General features: G+C 58.4%; 2 protein-coding genes across 8 annotated transcripts in view; one reads left to right on the top strand and one right to left on the bottom strand.

Annotated features, from left to right (window-relative positions):
* PKN1 (protein kinase N1) overlaps nucleotides 1-9544 on the top strand; it is a 40168-nt gene extending 30624 nt beyond the window's left edge. For all 6 annotated transcript variants that reach the window (XM_033199587.1, XM_033199585.1, XM_033199584.1 and 3 more), the window contains 13 exons: nucleotides 212-287; nucleotides 374-515; nucleotides 606-699; nucleotides 5256-5335; nucleotides 5412-5487; nucleotides 5572-5663; nucleotides 7019-7195; nucleotides 7432-7494; nucleotides 7591-7667; nucleotides 7842-7984; nucleotides 8255-8362; nucleotides 8451-8531; nucleotides 9264-9544. In XM_033199587.1, coding sequence (XP_033055478.1) covers nucleotides 212-287; nucleotides 374-515; nucleotides 606-699; nucleotides 5256-5335; nucleotides 5412-5487; nucleotides 5572-5663; nucleotides 7019-7195; nucleotides 7432-7494; nucleotides 7591-7667; nucleotides 7842-7984; nucleotides 8255-8362; nucleotides 8451-8531; nucleotides 9264-9467 — 1413 coding nt within the window. In that variant the 3' untranslated portion in view covers nucleotides 9468-9544. The remainder of the gene's footprint in view (nucleotides 1-211; nucleotides 288-373; nucleotides 516-605; nucleotides 700-5255; nucleotides 5336-5411; nucleotides 5488-5571; nucleotides 5664-7018; nucleotides 7196-7431; nucleotides 7495-7590; nucleotides 7668-7841; nucleotides 7985-8254; nucleotides 8363-8450; nucleotides 8532-9263) is intronic.
* Nucleotides 9545-10134: 590 nt separating this feature from the next.
* PTGER1 (prostaglandin E receptor 1) lies at nucleotides 10135-13052 on the bottom strand. Of its 2 annotated transcripts, none has more exons than XM_033199590.1 (3): nucleotides 12938-13052; nucleotides 11057-12015; nucleotides 10135-10498 (listed from the first exon to the last, which is right to left on the bottom strand). In XM_033199590.1, the coding sequence occupies exons 2-3, from the start codon at nucleotides 11996-11998 to the stop codon at nucleotides 10232-10234; spliced, it is 1209 nt and encodes a 402-aa protein (XP_033055481.1). In that variant the 5' UTR covers nucleotides 11999-12015; nucleotides 12938-13052; the 3' UTR covers nucleotides 10135-10231. The 2 variants fall into 2 exon arrangements, with proteins under 2 accessions (XP_033055481.1, XP_033055480.1); XM_033199589.1 differs by lacking the exon at nucleotides 12938-13052 and adding an exon at nucleotides 12621-12703.
* Nucleotides 13053-14049: the final 997 nt, after the last annotated feature.

Genomic DNA, 14049 nt, shown 5'->3' with positions numbered 1-14049 from the left:
TGGCTAGTTTTTTGTATTTTTAGTAGAGACGGGGTTTCACCGTGTTAGCCAGGATGGTCTCGATCTCCTGACCTCGTGATCCACCCGTCTCGGCCTCCCAAAGTGCTGGGATTACAGGCTTGAGCCACCGCGCCCGGCCCTAGGGGCTTTCTTACCAAGCTGTCTGCCTGCAGGTGGGCAGGGGTCCTCACCTTTTGGTCCCTTCCCCCAGGTCACCTTCCGCAACCCTGTCATTGAGAGGATTCCTCGGCTCCGACGGCAGAAGAAAATTTTCTCCAAGCAGCAAGGTGAGAGGGTGCTCCAGGCCTCCTAGGGGAGAGGCCAGGGGTCCTGGGAGTGTCATGGAGGGTGATGCCTGCCCCCGTCCCCCCAGGGAAGGCGTTCCAGCGTGCTAGGCAGATGAACATCGACGTCGCCACGTGGGTGCGGCTGCTCCGGAGGCTCATCCCCAATGCCACGGGCACAGGCACCTTCAGCCCTGGGGCTTCTCCGGGATCCGAGGCCCGGACCACGGGGTAAGGAAGGAGGGCCCCGGGGTCCCGGCTGCCCCTTGAAGGCTGAGGGGGTCCTGGGTCCCAGACACACCCTCCTCTCGTCTGCTGCAGTGACATATCGGTGGAGAAGCTGAACCTCGGCACTGACTCGGACAGCTCACCTCAGAAGAGCTCACGGGATCCTCCTTCCAGCCCATCGAGCCTGGTGAGGGTCCCCCCTTCTCCCCCCTAGGCCTGGCCTGGGCAGTGTCAGGGGTCCTGCTGCAGGCTCAGAGACCACTAGGAACTTCCCTGGAGCCACGCAGCATGTCTGTGGCAGAACCAGGGCCCAGATCTCTATGCTGGTTAAAACCTGTGCCCAGATCTCTATCCTGGTTAACAAATGGCTCATGCCTATAATCCCAGCACTTCTGGGAGGCTGACACGGGAGGATTGCTGGAGCCCAGGAGTTTGAGACCGGCCTGAGCAACACAGTGAGCCACGGTGAGCCATGATCCTGCCACTGCACTGCAGCCTGGGCAACATAGGGAAATCTTATCTCAAAAAATAAAACAGGCCAGGCGCAGTGGCTCACACCTGTAATCCCAGCAGTTTGGGAGGCTGAGGCCAGGAGTTCAAGACCAGCCTGGCCAACACAATGAAACCCCGTCTCTACTAAAAATACAAGAATTAGCCGGGTGCGGTGGTGGGCACCTGTAATCCCAGTTACCCAGTCAACTGGGGCAGTTGAACCTGAGAGGCGGAGGTTGCAGTGAGCCAAGATCATGCCAACTGCACTCCAACTTGGGCGACAGAGCAAGACTCCGTCTCAAAAAATAAAAATAAATAAAACTGTGAGCTCGGGGGCTGGACTGCCTGGGTTCCCATCCCTGCCCTGCCACCTCTTGGCTCTGCGCTTCACCTCTCTGTGCCTCAGTGTACCGCTTTGCAAAACGAGCATATTTAAAACCCATGTCGATGATAGAGTGATTGAGAGAGTGCTGTGCTCTAGGCAGAGGTTACCGCAAGCTGGGAGCCACATGGGGACCTGCCGGGTGATGGAAATGTTCCTCGTCTTGATCTAGGTCAGAGGTCAGCATGCATTTTCCGGAAAGGGCCAGAGAGTCAATATTTTTGGCTTTGTGGGCTAGACAGTCCCTGTCTGCTTTGTAGTTTGAAAGCAGCCACAGACGATTTGTACACCATAAGCGTGTCTCTATTCCAGTAAAACCTTACTGGTAGTTCACACGGAAGTTTGAACATCGTAGAACTTTCATGGGCAATGGAATATTATTCCTCTTTTTGTTTTTTTCCCCCAACAATTTAAAAATGTAAAAATCACTTCACCTGTGGTCCCAGCTACTTGGGAGGCCGAGGCAGGAGGATGACTTGAGTCCAGGAGTTGGAGTCCAGCCTGAACAACATGGTGAAACTCCATCTTTTTTTTTTCTTTTGAGATGGAGTCTCACTCTGTTGCCCAGGCTGGAGTGCAGTAGTGTGATCTGGGCTCACTGCAGGCTCCACCTCCTGTGTTCAAGGAATTCTCCTGCCTCAACCACCCGAGTAGCTGGGACTACAAGTGTGCGCCACCACACCCAGCTAATTTTTGTTTTTTTTTTGAGACGGAGTCTTGCTCTGTCACCCAGGCTGGAGTGCAGTGGCCGGATCTCCACTCACTGCAAGCTCCATCTCCCAGGTTTACGCCATTCTCCTGCCTCAGCCTCCCGAGTAGCTGGGACTACAGGCACCCACCACCTCGCCCGGCTAGTTTTTTGTATTTTTTAGTAGAGACGGGGTTTCACCATGTTAGCCAGGATGGTCTTGATCTCCTGACCTTGTGATCCGCCCGTCTCGGCCTCCCAAAGTGCTGGGATTACAGGCTTGAGCCACCGCGCCTGGCCAATTTTTGTATTTTTAATAGAGACGGGGTTTCACTTTGTTGACCAGGCTAGTCTTGAACTCCTGACCTCAGGTGATCTGCCCGCCTCAGCCTCCCAAAGTGCTGGGATTATAGGTGTGAGCCACTAATTCCAGCCACTGCATCTCTTTAAAAAAAAAAAAAAGGCCGGGCACGGTGGCTCAAGCCTGTAATCCCAGCACTTTGGGAGGCCGAGACGGGCGGATCACGAGGTCAGGAAATTGAGACCATCCTGGCAAACACGGTAAAACCCCGTCTCTACTAAAAAAATACAAAAAATCAGCCGGGCGAGGTGGCGGGTGCTTGTAGTCCCAGCTACTCGGGAGGCTGAGGCAGGAGAATGGCGTAAACCTGGGAGGCGGAGCTTGCAGTGAGCTGAAATCTGGCCACTGCACTCCAGCCCGGGCGGCAGAGCGAGACTCTGTCTCAAAAAAAAAAAAAAAAAAAAGAGTGAAAGCCTTTCCTAGCTCTTACAAACTTTATAAAAACAGGTTAGCCCACCAGCCAACATTTGCCAACTCCTAGACTGACAGATGGTTTCTTGGGTGGATGCGTATGTAACCTGTTCCACTTGCCCACCTCACTGAATGCATTTTATTTATTTATTTATTTATTTATTTATTTATTTATTTTGAGACAGAGTCTCACTCTGTTTCATTGGAATGCAGTGGCATGATCTCAGCTCACTCCAATCTCCGCTCACTCCAGTCTCTGCCTCCCGGATTCAAAGGATGCCCATGCCTCAGCCTCCCGAATAGCTGGGACTACAGGCCTGTTACCACCATGCCTGACTAATTTTTGTTTTTAGTAGAGACAGGGTTTCACCATGTCGGCCAGGCTGGTCTTGAACTCCTGACCTCAGGTGATCTCCCTGTCTCGGCCTCCTAAAGTGCTGGGATTACAGGTATGAGCCACTACACCCAGCCTGAATGCATTTTATCTTTTATCTTTTTTTTTTTTTTTTGAGACGGGGTCTTGCTCTGCCACCCAGGCTGGAGTGCAGTTGTGCAGTCATGCCTCGCTGCAGCCTCAACCTCCTGAGCTCAGGTGATCCTCCCACTTCAGCCTCCCAAGTAGCTAGGACTACAGGCATGTACCACCACACTTGGCTAATTTTTTATATATCTAATTTTTTAGAAAGTAGAAGTAATAGGCTGGGCGTGGTAGCTCATGCCTATAATCCCAGCACTTTGGGAGGCCGAGATCAGGATCATGAGGTCAGGAGATCGAGACCATCCTGGCTAACATGGTGAAACCCCATCTCTACTAAAAATACCAAAAATTAGCTGGACGTGATGGCAGACACCTATAGCCCCAGCTACTCGGGAGGCTGAGGCAGGAGAATGGCGTGAACCCGGGAGGCGGAGCTTGCAGTGAGCCGAGATCGCGCCACTGCACTCCAGCCTAGGCGACAGAGGGAGACTCCGTCTCAAAAAAAAAAAAAAGAGAAAAGAAAGTAGAAGTAATAATAATAAATGCTTCGTGGCATTCATTAAATGACATACCTCATTAAAGTAGATGAGTGTGGCCGAAAATCCAAAAGGTTGATGACAGAATGCTGGGGAGGATATGGGGAAATGGGCACTCGGTGGAGGCGTGGGAATCGGTTCCTCTCCTCAGGCAGGCAGTGCATATAGTGCAGGCTATAGCTGGCTGAGCTAAACATGTACATTGTCAGCCCAGCGCGGTGGCTCACGCCTGTAATCCCAGCACTTTGGGAGTCCAGGGTGGGCGGATCACGAGGTCAGGGGTTCGAGACCAGCCTGGCCAACAAGGTGAAACCCCGTCTCTACTAAAAATACAAAAATTAGCTGGGCATGGTGGCAGGCGCCTGTAGTCCCAGCTACTTGGGAGGCTAAGGCAGGAGAGTTGCTTGAACCCAGGAGGCAGAGGTTGCAGTGAGCCGAGATCATGCCACTGTACCCCAACCTGGGCAACAGAGTGAGACTTAGTCTCAAAAAATAAAAAATGGACATTGTCGAGCCAGGCATGATGGCTTGCACTTGTAGTCCCAGCTACTCGGGAAGCTGAACAAAGAGGATCGCTTGAGGCCAGAAGTTTGGGACTAGCCTGGGCAACAGAACAAGACCCCATGTCTACAAAAATTAGGCCAGGCGCGGTGGCTGACGTTTGTAATCCCAGCACTTTGGGAGGCTGAGGCGGGTAGATCACCTGAGGTCGGGAGTTCGAGACCACCCTGACCAACATGGAGAAACCCCATCTCGACTAAAAATATAAAAAATTAGCCTAGGTTGGTGGTGCATGCCTGTAATCTCAGCTATTTGGAAGACTGAGGTAGGAGAATCACTTGAACCTGGGAGGCGGAGGTTGCAGTGAATGGAGATCGTGCCATTGTACTCCAGCCTGGGTAACAAGAATGAAACTCAGTCTCAAAAAAAAAAATTAGCTGGGCATGGTGGTGCAAGCCTTTAGTCCCAGCTACTCAGGAGGTGGAGGTAGAGTTGAAGGCTGCACTAAGCTATGACTGTGCCACCGCACTCCATCCTGGGCAACAGAGCAAGACTCTGTCTCTAAAAAAAAAAAAAAGAGAGAAAATTCGGGCTGGGTGTGGTGGCTCACGTCTGTAATCCCAGCAGTTTGGGAGGCCGTGGCGAGTGGATCACCTGAGGTCAAGAGTTCCAGACCAACCTGGCCAACATGGTGAAACCCCATCTCTATTAAAAGTACAAAAATTAGCCAGGCATGGTGGTGCAGGTGTGTGGCTGGAGGAGAGTGAGTGAGGGGCTGCGTGGGAGGAGAGGTGAGGACAGAGAGGTGGGGGGCAGATTTTGCAGGGCTGCAGAGGCTGTTGTGGTTATGAGGGCATCTCTGACTCCCCTACTCTGGCCTCCTCTCCGCCACAGAGCTCCCCGATCCAGGAATCCTCCATCACTCCCAAGCTGCCTTCGGAGACCCAGGAGACCCCAGGCCCCGCCCTGTGCAGGTGACACCACTCCCCTGCCCCCTGCCCACCACCCCTGCCTGCTGTCCTTGTTCTGACCAGTGGCGTCTCTCCACAGCCCTCTGAGGAAGTCACCTCTGACCCTTGAGGATTTCAAGTTCCTGGCGGTGCTGGGCCGGGGTCACTTTGGGAAGGTGAGGTGGAGGGCAGGGAATTGGGAGACCCCCTCCAGGTCCCTGGCTGGCCGCTAAAACCACCCCTGCCCACTGTGGTTCCAGGTGCTGCTCTCCGAATTCCGGCCCAGTGGGGAGCTGTTTGCCATCAAGGCTCTGAAGAAAGGGGACATTGTGGCCCGAGACGAGGTGGAGAGGTGGGGACCTGCCGTGGTCCTCTGGGGACCTCTGTCTTGTCTTTTGGGAAATGACAGAGCAGTTCTCTCCTTGGAGCTGCAGGGAGAGTGACTCATAGTAGTCACTAATGCCAGGCACGGTGGCTCTCGCCTGTAATCCCAGCACTCTGGGAGGCCGAGGCAGGTGGATCACTTGGGCTCAGAATTTCAAGACCAGGCTGGGCAACATGGTGACACCTCCATCTTTACAAAACATATAAAATAATTAGCTGAGTGTGGTGGTACATGCTTGTAGCCCCAGCTACTCATGAGGCTGAGCTAGGAGGATCACCTGAGCCCAGTAGGTCAAGGTTGCAGTGAGCTGAGATCACACCACTGCACTCCAGCCTGGACAACAGAGTGAGACCTGTCTCAAAACAAAAAGTTACTAATACCTGCTAGCCTAATACCAAGATAATAATAGCTCTTATAAAAGTTATTCGTTTGTTCCTCCATGTTGCCCTATAAGGTAAATACTGATGGCACAGAGAGGTTGAGCAATTTACCCAAGGTCACACAGCCAGTAAGCAGCAGGTCCAGGATTCAAAGCTAGAGACTCAGGTTCTGAAGCCTGTGCCCTTCGTGGTGCAAACACTGCCTCTGCTTTGGGGTCAGGATCCTGGGTTCAAATCTCACGTCTGCAGCATGGGCTTGGAGATCCTGGGGAGGTCACTTCTCCCTTCAGAACCTCAGCCTCTTTGTCAGGCACTGTGGCTTACGCCTGTAATCCCAGCACTTTGGGAGGCCGAGGTGCATGGATCACCTGAGGTCAGGACATCGAGACCAGTATGGCCAACATGGTGAAACCCCGTCTGTACTAAAAATACAAAAATCAGCCGGGCGTGGTAGTGGGCGTCTGTACTCCCACCTACTTGGGAGGCTGAGGCAGGAGAATCACTTGAACCCAGGAGGCAGAGGTTGCAGTGAGCCAAGATTGCGCCACTGCACTCTAGCTTGACTGTCTCCAAAAAAAAAAAAACCCCTCTTGATGTGGAGAAGTGGAGTGCTGCTGCCTTCCACACACGGTTGTCAGGTGCTGTCTACACAGTGCCTAACCCCTCTAAACATTCGGTACAGGCACTGAGATTGTCCTTGGTCTTCCCAGCATTCTTTTGATAATCAGGAACCCAACTCAGAAAGGCCGAAACAAGTAAAGAAATTTATTGGTCTGCATCAGAAAAGTCCAGGAGTGTGCTGCCTTCAGGCATGGCTGTGTCCAGGTGCTGAGATGACATTTCTCAGTTCTGCTTCCCTCTATATGGGCTTTGCTTGCCGTCTGGGAGTCGGGGGTAAGCGGCGGCCATGGTCTCTGACTTCTGTCCCCCACCCCTCCCCAGCCTGATGTGTGAGAAGCGGATCTTGGCGGCAGTGACCAGTGCGGGACACCCCTTCCTGGTGAACCTCTTTGGCTGTTTCCAGACACCGGAGCACGTGTGCTTCGTGATGGAGTACTCGGCCGGTGGGGACCTGATGCTTCACATCCACAGCGACGTGTTCTCTGAGCCCCGTGCCGTGTGAGCCTGGCCCCCCAGCCCGGGCCCCGTCTCCCTCCACAGCGTCTGACATTTCAGTGCCCCCGAGAGGCTGGCAGCCTGCTTCTCACCCCTCCACCCTCAGGCCTTGCTTCCCCCAGCCTCCCAGAGCTTTGGGGAGACTGGGGGGCTTTTGAGGATGTGGGAGCCAGGCTTATGTGACCCTCCCTGCTTGCAGGGTGGCCCCACTCCTCTCAGCAGCCTCTCTCTCTCTGCAGCTTTTATTCCGCCTGCGTGGTGCTGGGCCTACAGTTTCTTCATGAACACAAGATTGTCTACAGGTGTGTGTGTGCGCGCATGCATGTGCACACTGCCCATTGTGGGGACAGGGCCCAGACCCCCGCTCATCCCTCTTTCCACCCCACAACCCCCAACAGGGACCTGAAGTTGGACAATTTGCTTCTGGACACCGAGGGCTACGTCAAGATCACAGACTTTGGCCTCTGCAAGGAGGGTGAGGGACTGGCCTCGGGATTAGACAAAGGAGGGGGAAGGAATGGGGTCCCTAACCCTACTTGGGGTACCCCCCACCCTGACCCTGGGACAGGGCTGGCTGTGTGGACAACCCCACATTGGGCTGAGTGACTCCTCTGGCCCCCATAACCTCACATGGCCTTGCTGTCTCCAGGGATGGGCTATGGGGACCGGACCAGCACATTCTGTGGGACCCCGGAGTTCCTGGCCCCTGAGGTGCTGACGGACACTTCATACACGCGGGCTGTGGACTGGTGGGGGCTGGGTGTGCTGCTCTACGAAATGCTGGTTGGCGAGGTGAGACCCCACCCCTGTGTGTCTCGGATCTCACTGGAAACTGCGTGTGCCCTAGGGTGGGATCCAAGTCTGCCTCCACCAAGTGCTGTGTGATTGAGGGCTGCTGGCTCTGCCTCCCTGGCCTCAGTTTCCGCCTCTATTAAATGGGACATTTCCCTGCCCGAGTTAGCCAGCACCCAAGAGCTGCAGCAGAGTGTAAGGCTCAGGCCGGGCTGGGTTTGGAGCAGCCAGAGGAGAGGCCTCATTCACCCCGGGCCTCCCTCTCCCCAGTCCCCATTCCCAGGGGATGATGAGGAGGAGGTCTTCGATAGCATCGTCAATGATGAGGTTCGCTACCCCCGCTTCCTGTCCGCCGAAGCCATCGGCATCATGAGAAGGGTGAGGACCCCCGATGTGGGGCAGGCCTGGGGAGGGGCACTGGGGCTCAGAAGGGGACAGATCCTGACACAGTGCTCTTTCCTCCAAGCTGCTGCGGAGGAACCCAGAGCGGAGGCTGGGATCTAGCGAGAGAGATGCAGAAGATGTGAAGAAACAGCCTTTCTTCAGGGTGAGGTTCCCCAGAAGGACCTCAGTGACCCCGGCCCTCCCCCAGGGCCGATTCATCACCCCACACCCGATGCCCCCCAGGCCTAGCCGCTTTGCCTCAAAGGCCTCATTGCACCTCCAGGGCAACATCATCACCTCATTTGACACCCCGATTTCCCTCCTCCACTTTTGTTCCCCCCAGGGACCCTCCTAATCCCACATCTCCACTTTCCGCTGCCTCTTTTTTTGTTTTTTTGTTTTTTGTTTTTTGAGCCAGGGTCTCACTGTGTTGCCCAGGCTGGAATGCGGTGGCTCAATCTTGGCCCACTGTAACCTCCGCCTTCCAGATTCATGCGATTCTCCTGCCTCAGCCTTCTGAGTAGCTGGGATTACAGGCACACACCACTCCACCACAGCTGGCTAATTTTTGTATTTTTAGTAGAGATGGGATTTTGCCACTTTGGCCAGGCTGGTCTTGAACTCCTGGCCTCAAGTGATCCTACCACCTCAGCCTCCCAAAGTTCTGGGATTACAGATGTGAGCTACCACGCCTGGCCTCCACTGTTTCCTAATCCCGCTTCTCCACTAGGCTATCGCAGGTGATCCCTCCTGAGCCCCAGTCCCCCCACCCCACTTTTCCCTATATGATGACCTCCTCTCCGTGGTCCCCAAGCCCTAGGACTGGTCCCCACTGCAGCACGCCCCCTCCTCAGCCTCCCAGGCTGACCCTCCCCTCGGCTTCCCTCCCCTGCAGACTCTGGGCTGGGAAGCCCTGTTGGCCCGGCGCCTGCCGCCGCCTTTTGTGCCCACGCTGTCTGGCCGCACCGACGTCAGCAACTTTGACGAGGAGTTCACCGGGGAGGCCCCCACACTGAGCCCGCCCCGTGACGCGCGGCCCCTCACAGCCGCGGAGCAGGCGGCCTTCCTGGACTTCGACTTCGTGGCGGGGGGCTGCTAGCCCCCTCCCCTGCCCCTACCCCTGCCCGAGAGCTCTTAGTTTTTAAAAAGGCCTTTGGGATTTGCCTGATCCATGCATCTTCCGTGTCTTCTTGTGTGCAGTCATTGGCGGTGGGGGTGTGCTTGGAGGTGTGGACGTTTGGGGGCAGGTGGCTGGCTGGTTGGTCGTGGGAGTCTCGAGTGATGGGGGTGTCATTTGAAGAGGATCAAGGGGCAGCGTGGACTCGGAGCTGTTCTTATGGTGGGGAGCGTAGGTAAGCTGAGATGGGAGGGGGTTGGGATTGTGTTGGGAGGCTCCCAGGGGCATGGGGCAAAATGGTTTGGGGACAGGGTTTTCGGGCTGTATTGGAAGAACTCAAAGCCACAGTGAGCAGAATGGTTTCGGAAGTCCGTTAGGGCAGTGGCAAGGTCAGGAAACGCCCCCCACACCCTCTCGCTCTGCTCCCAGCGGAGCCCCAGTCCCCGCGCCCGCACGGTGCGCTTGCTCCTGCGGCTCCGGCGCCCACGGTCCAGCACCCTCGAGCCTCCTAGAACCGCGCCCCGGTGTCTCCGCGCCATCTGGTAGGCCCCGGAACTGCACCCACCCTGGAAGCGCACTTGGCGCCTCTGCTGCCCCTAGCGCGGCCCCAGTGGATGCCGAAGCCCCGACGGGACTCACCGCTCTGTCTGGGCTCGCAGAACTTTTCATTCCTCAAAGGCTCTGCGCCGCACACCTGGGCCCGGCCCCAGGGTGGGCTGGCTTCGTCGTTGGGCCTCCGGTTGTGCTTAGAAGTGGCTGAGGCCGCTGTGCCGGGAGCTGCGCAGCGAGCTGGCCTCCCAGGCGCTCGGGGTTAGGCCCAGCCCCGCGGGGCCGCCCTTGGCCCTGGCCCTCGGGGGCAGGAAGCGAAGCAGTTGGCGCAGCACGGCCTGGCGCAGCAGGATGTACACCCAAGGGTCCAGGATCTGGTTCCAGGAGGCAAGGCGCACGGCCAGGAACAGTGGCCGCTGCAGGGAGGTAGAACTCCAGCCCCCGACGGCCAGCGCCACCAACACCTGTGGGGGAAGCAGGTGTGACCCGTTTGGCGGGCGCGGGCGCAGAGGGGCGCAGGGATGGTGGGGGCGTGGCTGGAAGGTAAAAGCCTGGGAGGAGGGGCGAGCCGTCGCAGGCAGTGTAAATGGGGATCCAGGTGGGAAGGGGATGCGGAAAAAAAGGAGGGAGGCAAAGAAACAAACACCTTCAGTGGGTGGGGGGTCCGGCCGGAGAGGAGTCTCAGGTATCCCGGAAAGAGGACAAAGGAGGGGGTTGGGTGAAAAGACTAGGGAATGAAGCGCGGGGGCTTATAACGGTGGGGCAGGAGAGGAGGCTTGTGTGGGTCACGGTGCGCTACAAAGACCCCAAAAAGGAAGAATAGAAGGGGGCTAGGAGGAAGGATGGGAGGTCAGATGGAGAAGGCCATGCTGGCTTTCGGGGCAGGTGGGATGGGGCCTCCAGGGGCCGGGGCCTTCGTTGGGTCCTGGACGGAGGCCCAAGGTGTTCTGGGAGGACGAAGGGCAGAGGATGTTGAGAGGGAGCGGGAGGAGCGTGGCTCGAGGGGCCGGTGCGCCCCTCACCAGCATTGGACTCCAGCAGATGCACGACACCACCATGATACCGACAAGCTGGCCCACCATCTCCACGTCGTGGGTGCGAGCTCTGCGTGCCGAGCCGCGGCTCTGGGAGCCGCCAAAGGCTGTGGAGGCTGAAGCGATGGACGAGGCGGACGAGGCGGAGGCCGAGCGGGGTCCGCGCGCCCCCCAGCGACGCCGGCTGTCTGGGCCCGAGGCCGAGGGAGGCCCTCGGGAGCGGCGTCGCCAGCGGGCGCGTAGCAGAGCCAGGCCGCTGAGCGTGTTGCACACCAGCGCGGCGAGGAGAGCGACCAGGCCGAGGCCGGCGAAGAGGCCGGCGAGCAGTGCCTGGCGCCAGCCGCCCGAGGGACCCAGGCCGATGAAGCACCACGTGCCCGGGTACTGCAGCTCGTAGCGGCCCACGCGCGCCAGCGGTAGCAGCGCCACGGCTAAGGCCACCGTAGCTACCGCGGCCAGCGCCAGGCGCGCGCGGGAGACCGAGACCCGCGCGGTGTGGAGCAGCGGCCGCGTGACGCCCACGCAGCGCTCCACCGCCATGCCGCAGCCCAGCAGCAGCGGGCACAGGCCGAAGAAGACCATGCAGCCGCCCAGGAAGTGGCAGGCCCCGCCGGCCGGAGCGCGCCCCGCAGTGTACAGGCGCAGCACTAGCGCGCCCGGGATCACGTGGCCTGCCAGGTCGGTGGCCAGCAGGCTGGCCACGAACAGCAGGAAGGTGGCGGCGGAGCGGCGGCGTCGCAGGCGGCCCGCGGCCTGCGCCAGCAGCGCCAGCGCCAGCAGGTTGGACACGGCGCCCAGCGTCATGGAGAAGATGGGCAGCGCCGGCGAAGCGCCCGACGGCGGCACGGCTGACGCGTTGGGGACCCAGGGCGCCGCACATGTAGTCGCCTCGCCCCCCAGGCTCAGGTTGAGGGGCCTGCAAGGGCTCATGTCAGGCGCCAGGAGTGCTGGGTAGAGGAGAAGAGGGCAGAGTGAGGCTGGCTGGGCCCGGACGGCGACCAGCCCACGGTGCCATCTCAGAACATCAGGCCCATTTGACTCCCTGGCGTTCTCAGGCAGCCCCTCTGCCCATGGCAACTCCAAATGATCTGGCCACTCCATTTGGAAACCCTCCTCCTTCTCTTTTGCCTCTCACCGCCCCATCTCCTGCTCCAGGACCTCCCTCTGTCCCCACTGGCCTCTTCTCTGTCCTTCATGGTTTCCTGCAAGATTCCCCCCAGCCCTGCCCTCAGGCATCTCTGCCAGTGCCTCTGGGCCTCACAGATCCCCCTCTGACCCCCACATTCCATTTTTACACCGTAGCAAATTCCTGGGGCCTGTGGCTCCATCCGATAGCTCTCACCCATTCCTGCCCCTGTGGCTCTACCTGACTTTCCCCATGTCAGCTTTACTCCAGTCCCATCCTCGAGATACCCCAGCCCCATCTCTACCACCATGGGCACATCTCTCCCCACGGCCATGTCCCTGTCCCCCATGGACCCATCTCCGACCCCACATGGCACAGCTACATCTGTGCCATGGACCCATCTCTACCCCTGCCCCATGGACCTGCCTCTGATCCACTGCGGTCTCTCCCCAGGCCCCACCGCGATCACCTCTGCCTCACCCTGGCTGCCCACGGTTCCACTCCATGTCCCTGCCCCCAGAGGCCTGACCATCCACTCTTTGATATCCTGGTGGTGAGGGCGGAAAGGGCGGAACCGTCCACCAGGCCAGATGGGAAGGGAGGATGGACAGACGATAAGATAGGGACACACAGATCGGGGGGAAGAGCCCAGGAACACAGGATGGACAGACAGGTGGCCATGGCCCCACCCCTTCATGCCCTCCTCCTCCCCAGCCAGGGACCCTCATGTGCAACCCGCTTACCCAGCACTGCCTGGGATGCGGGGTCCCCATCACCGGCCGCTCAGCCCTGCTGCCCACTGCGCCCTGGCTCTCCGGCAGGCCGCTTCCTCCCTCCCTCTTCCTGGGGCGGCTCCTCGGCTCCTCCCGCCGCCCTTGCTGGCCTCCAGGGGCCGCTCCACCCCGCGCACGCCCGCTTGGGGCCTGGAGTGGCAGAGACCCCCCTCTCTGCTCCTGGCAATGGATGGGGGCCACTCTGGGCCCCAGCGGCTCCCTCCATGAGGAGGGAGGCTCCCTGGAGTCGTTCTGGCCCCCTGTGACCCCCTCCTCCCAGGAGGGCGGGAGTAGCCCCCTTTCCCCGAGGCTCGGGCCTCTTGCCTCATTAATAAAGTGGATAAAATCTAAACACTGGAAAATGTGAGTGTCGTCTGGGGCAGGCTGGGGCGGCTGCAGGGGGTGCCACTGCCCCCTCCCTGGAGCTTTGGGACTAGGGGGGCTAATTCCAATTCTGTGGGGGCATCAATGCCCCCCTGCCCTGCTAAAGCCTTCATGGACATTGGGGTGGGTGCTGGTGGGCAGGGCCTCGGGCAGACTGACTTGGGTCAGGCCCAGCCTGCCCAGGGGATCCGCCTACTATTTATGCAGGGGCTTAAGCCCCGGCTAGGGCCACAGCGAGTCATATCCTGGGAGGCGAGAGGCGGCGGCTGAAAGGGGGCAGGGGAACCAGGAGGCCTGGCGACCTGGGGACCCTCCCCAGTATCTGGCTCCTGCTTTAAGATGGGCTGAGTGACACCTGGGACACACGTCCTAAGTCACAAAGACTCGCCTCCTGCCCTGAGAAGTAGGGTCACACTGGCACAGTCTCACACCCTAAGACAATCCTGTCACTTACCACTCAGTTTCATCCTGTCCCCATCTCAGCACAGCCAGGTTGCTGCCACCACATCCCTGAACTCAGGGTCTTACCCCCAGCGCCGGGACACACCCAGAGTTACTACCTCAATTCCAGCCCCTCCCCTCAACACCCCAACATGCAGCCCTCTGAGATGACCACCCACATCACCCTCCTTAGTGCTGGGAAATAGGGTCTCACTTGGCACCGAGAGACAGACACACATGCGCGCGCGCACGTGCAC

The sequence above is a fragment of the Trachypithecus francoisi genome, unplaced genomic scaffold (genome assembly GCF_009764315.1).
Source record: "Trachypithecus francoisi isolate TF-2019V2 unplaced genomic scaffold, Tfra_2.0 Lachesis_group5, whole genome shotgun sequence".
NCBI classification, from domain to species: Eukaryota; Metazoa; Chordata; class Mammalia; order Primates; family Cercopithecidae; genus Trachypithecus; species Trachypithecus francoisi.
This window is presented reverse-complemented; position numbering and strand designations above follow the sequence as displayed.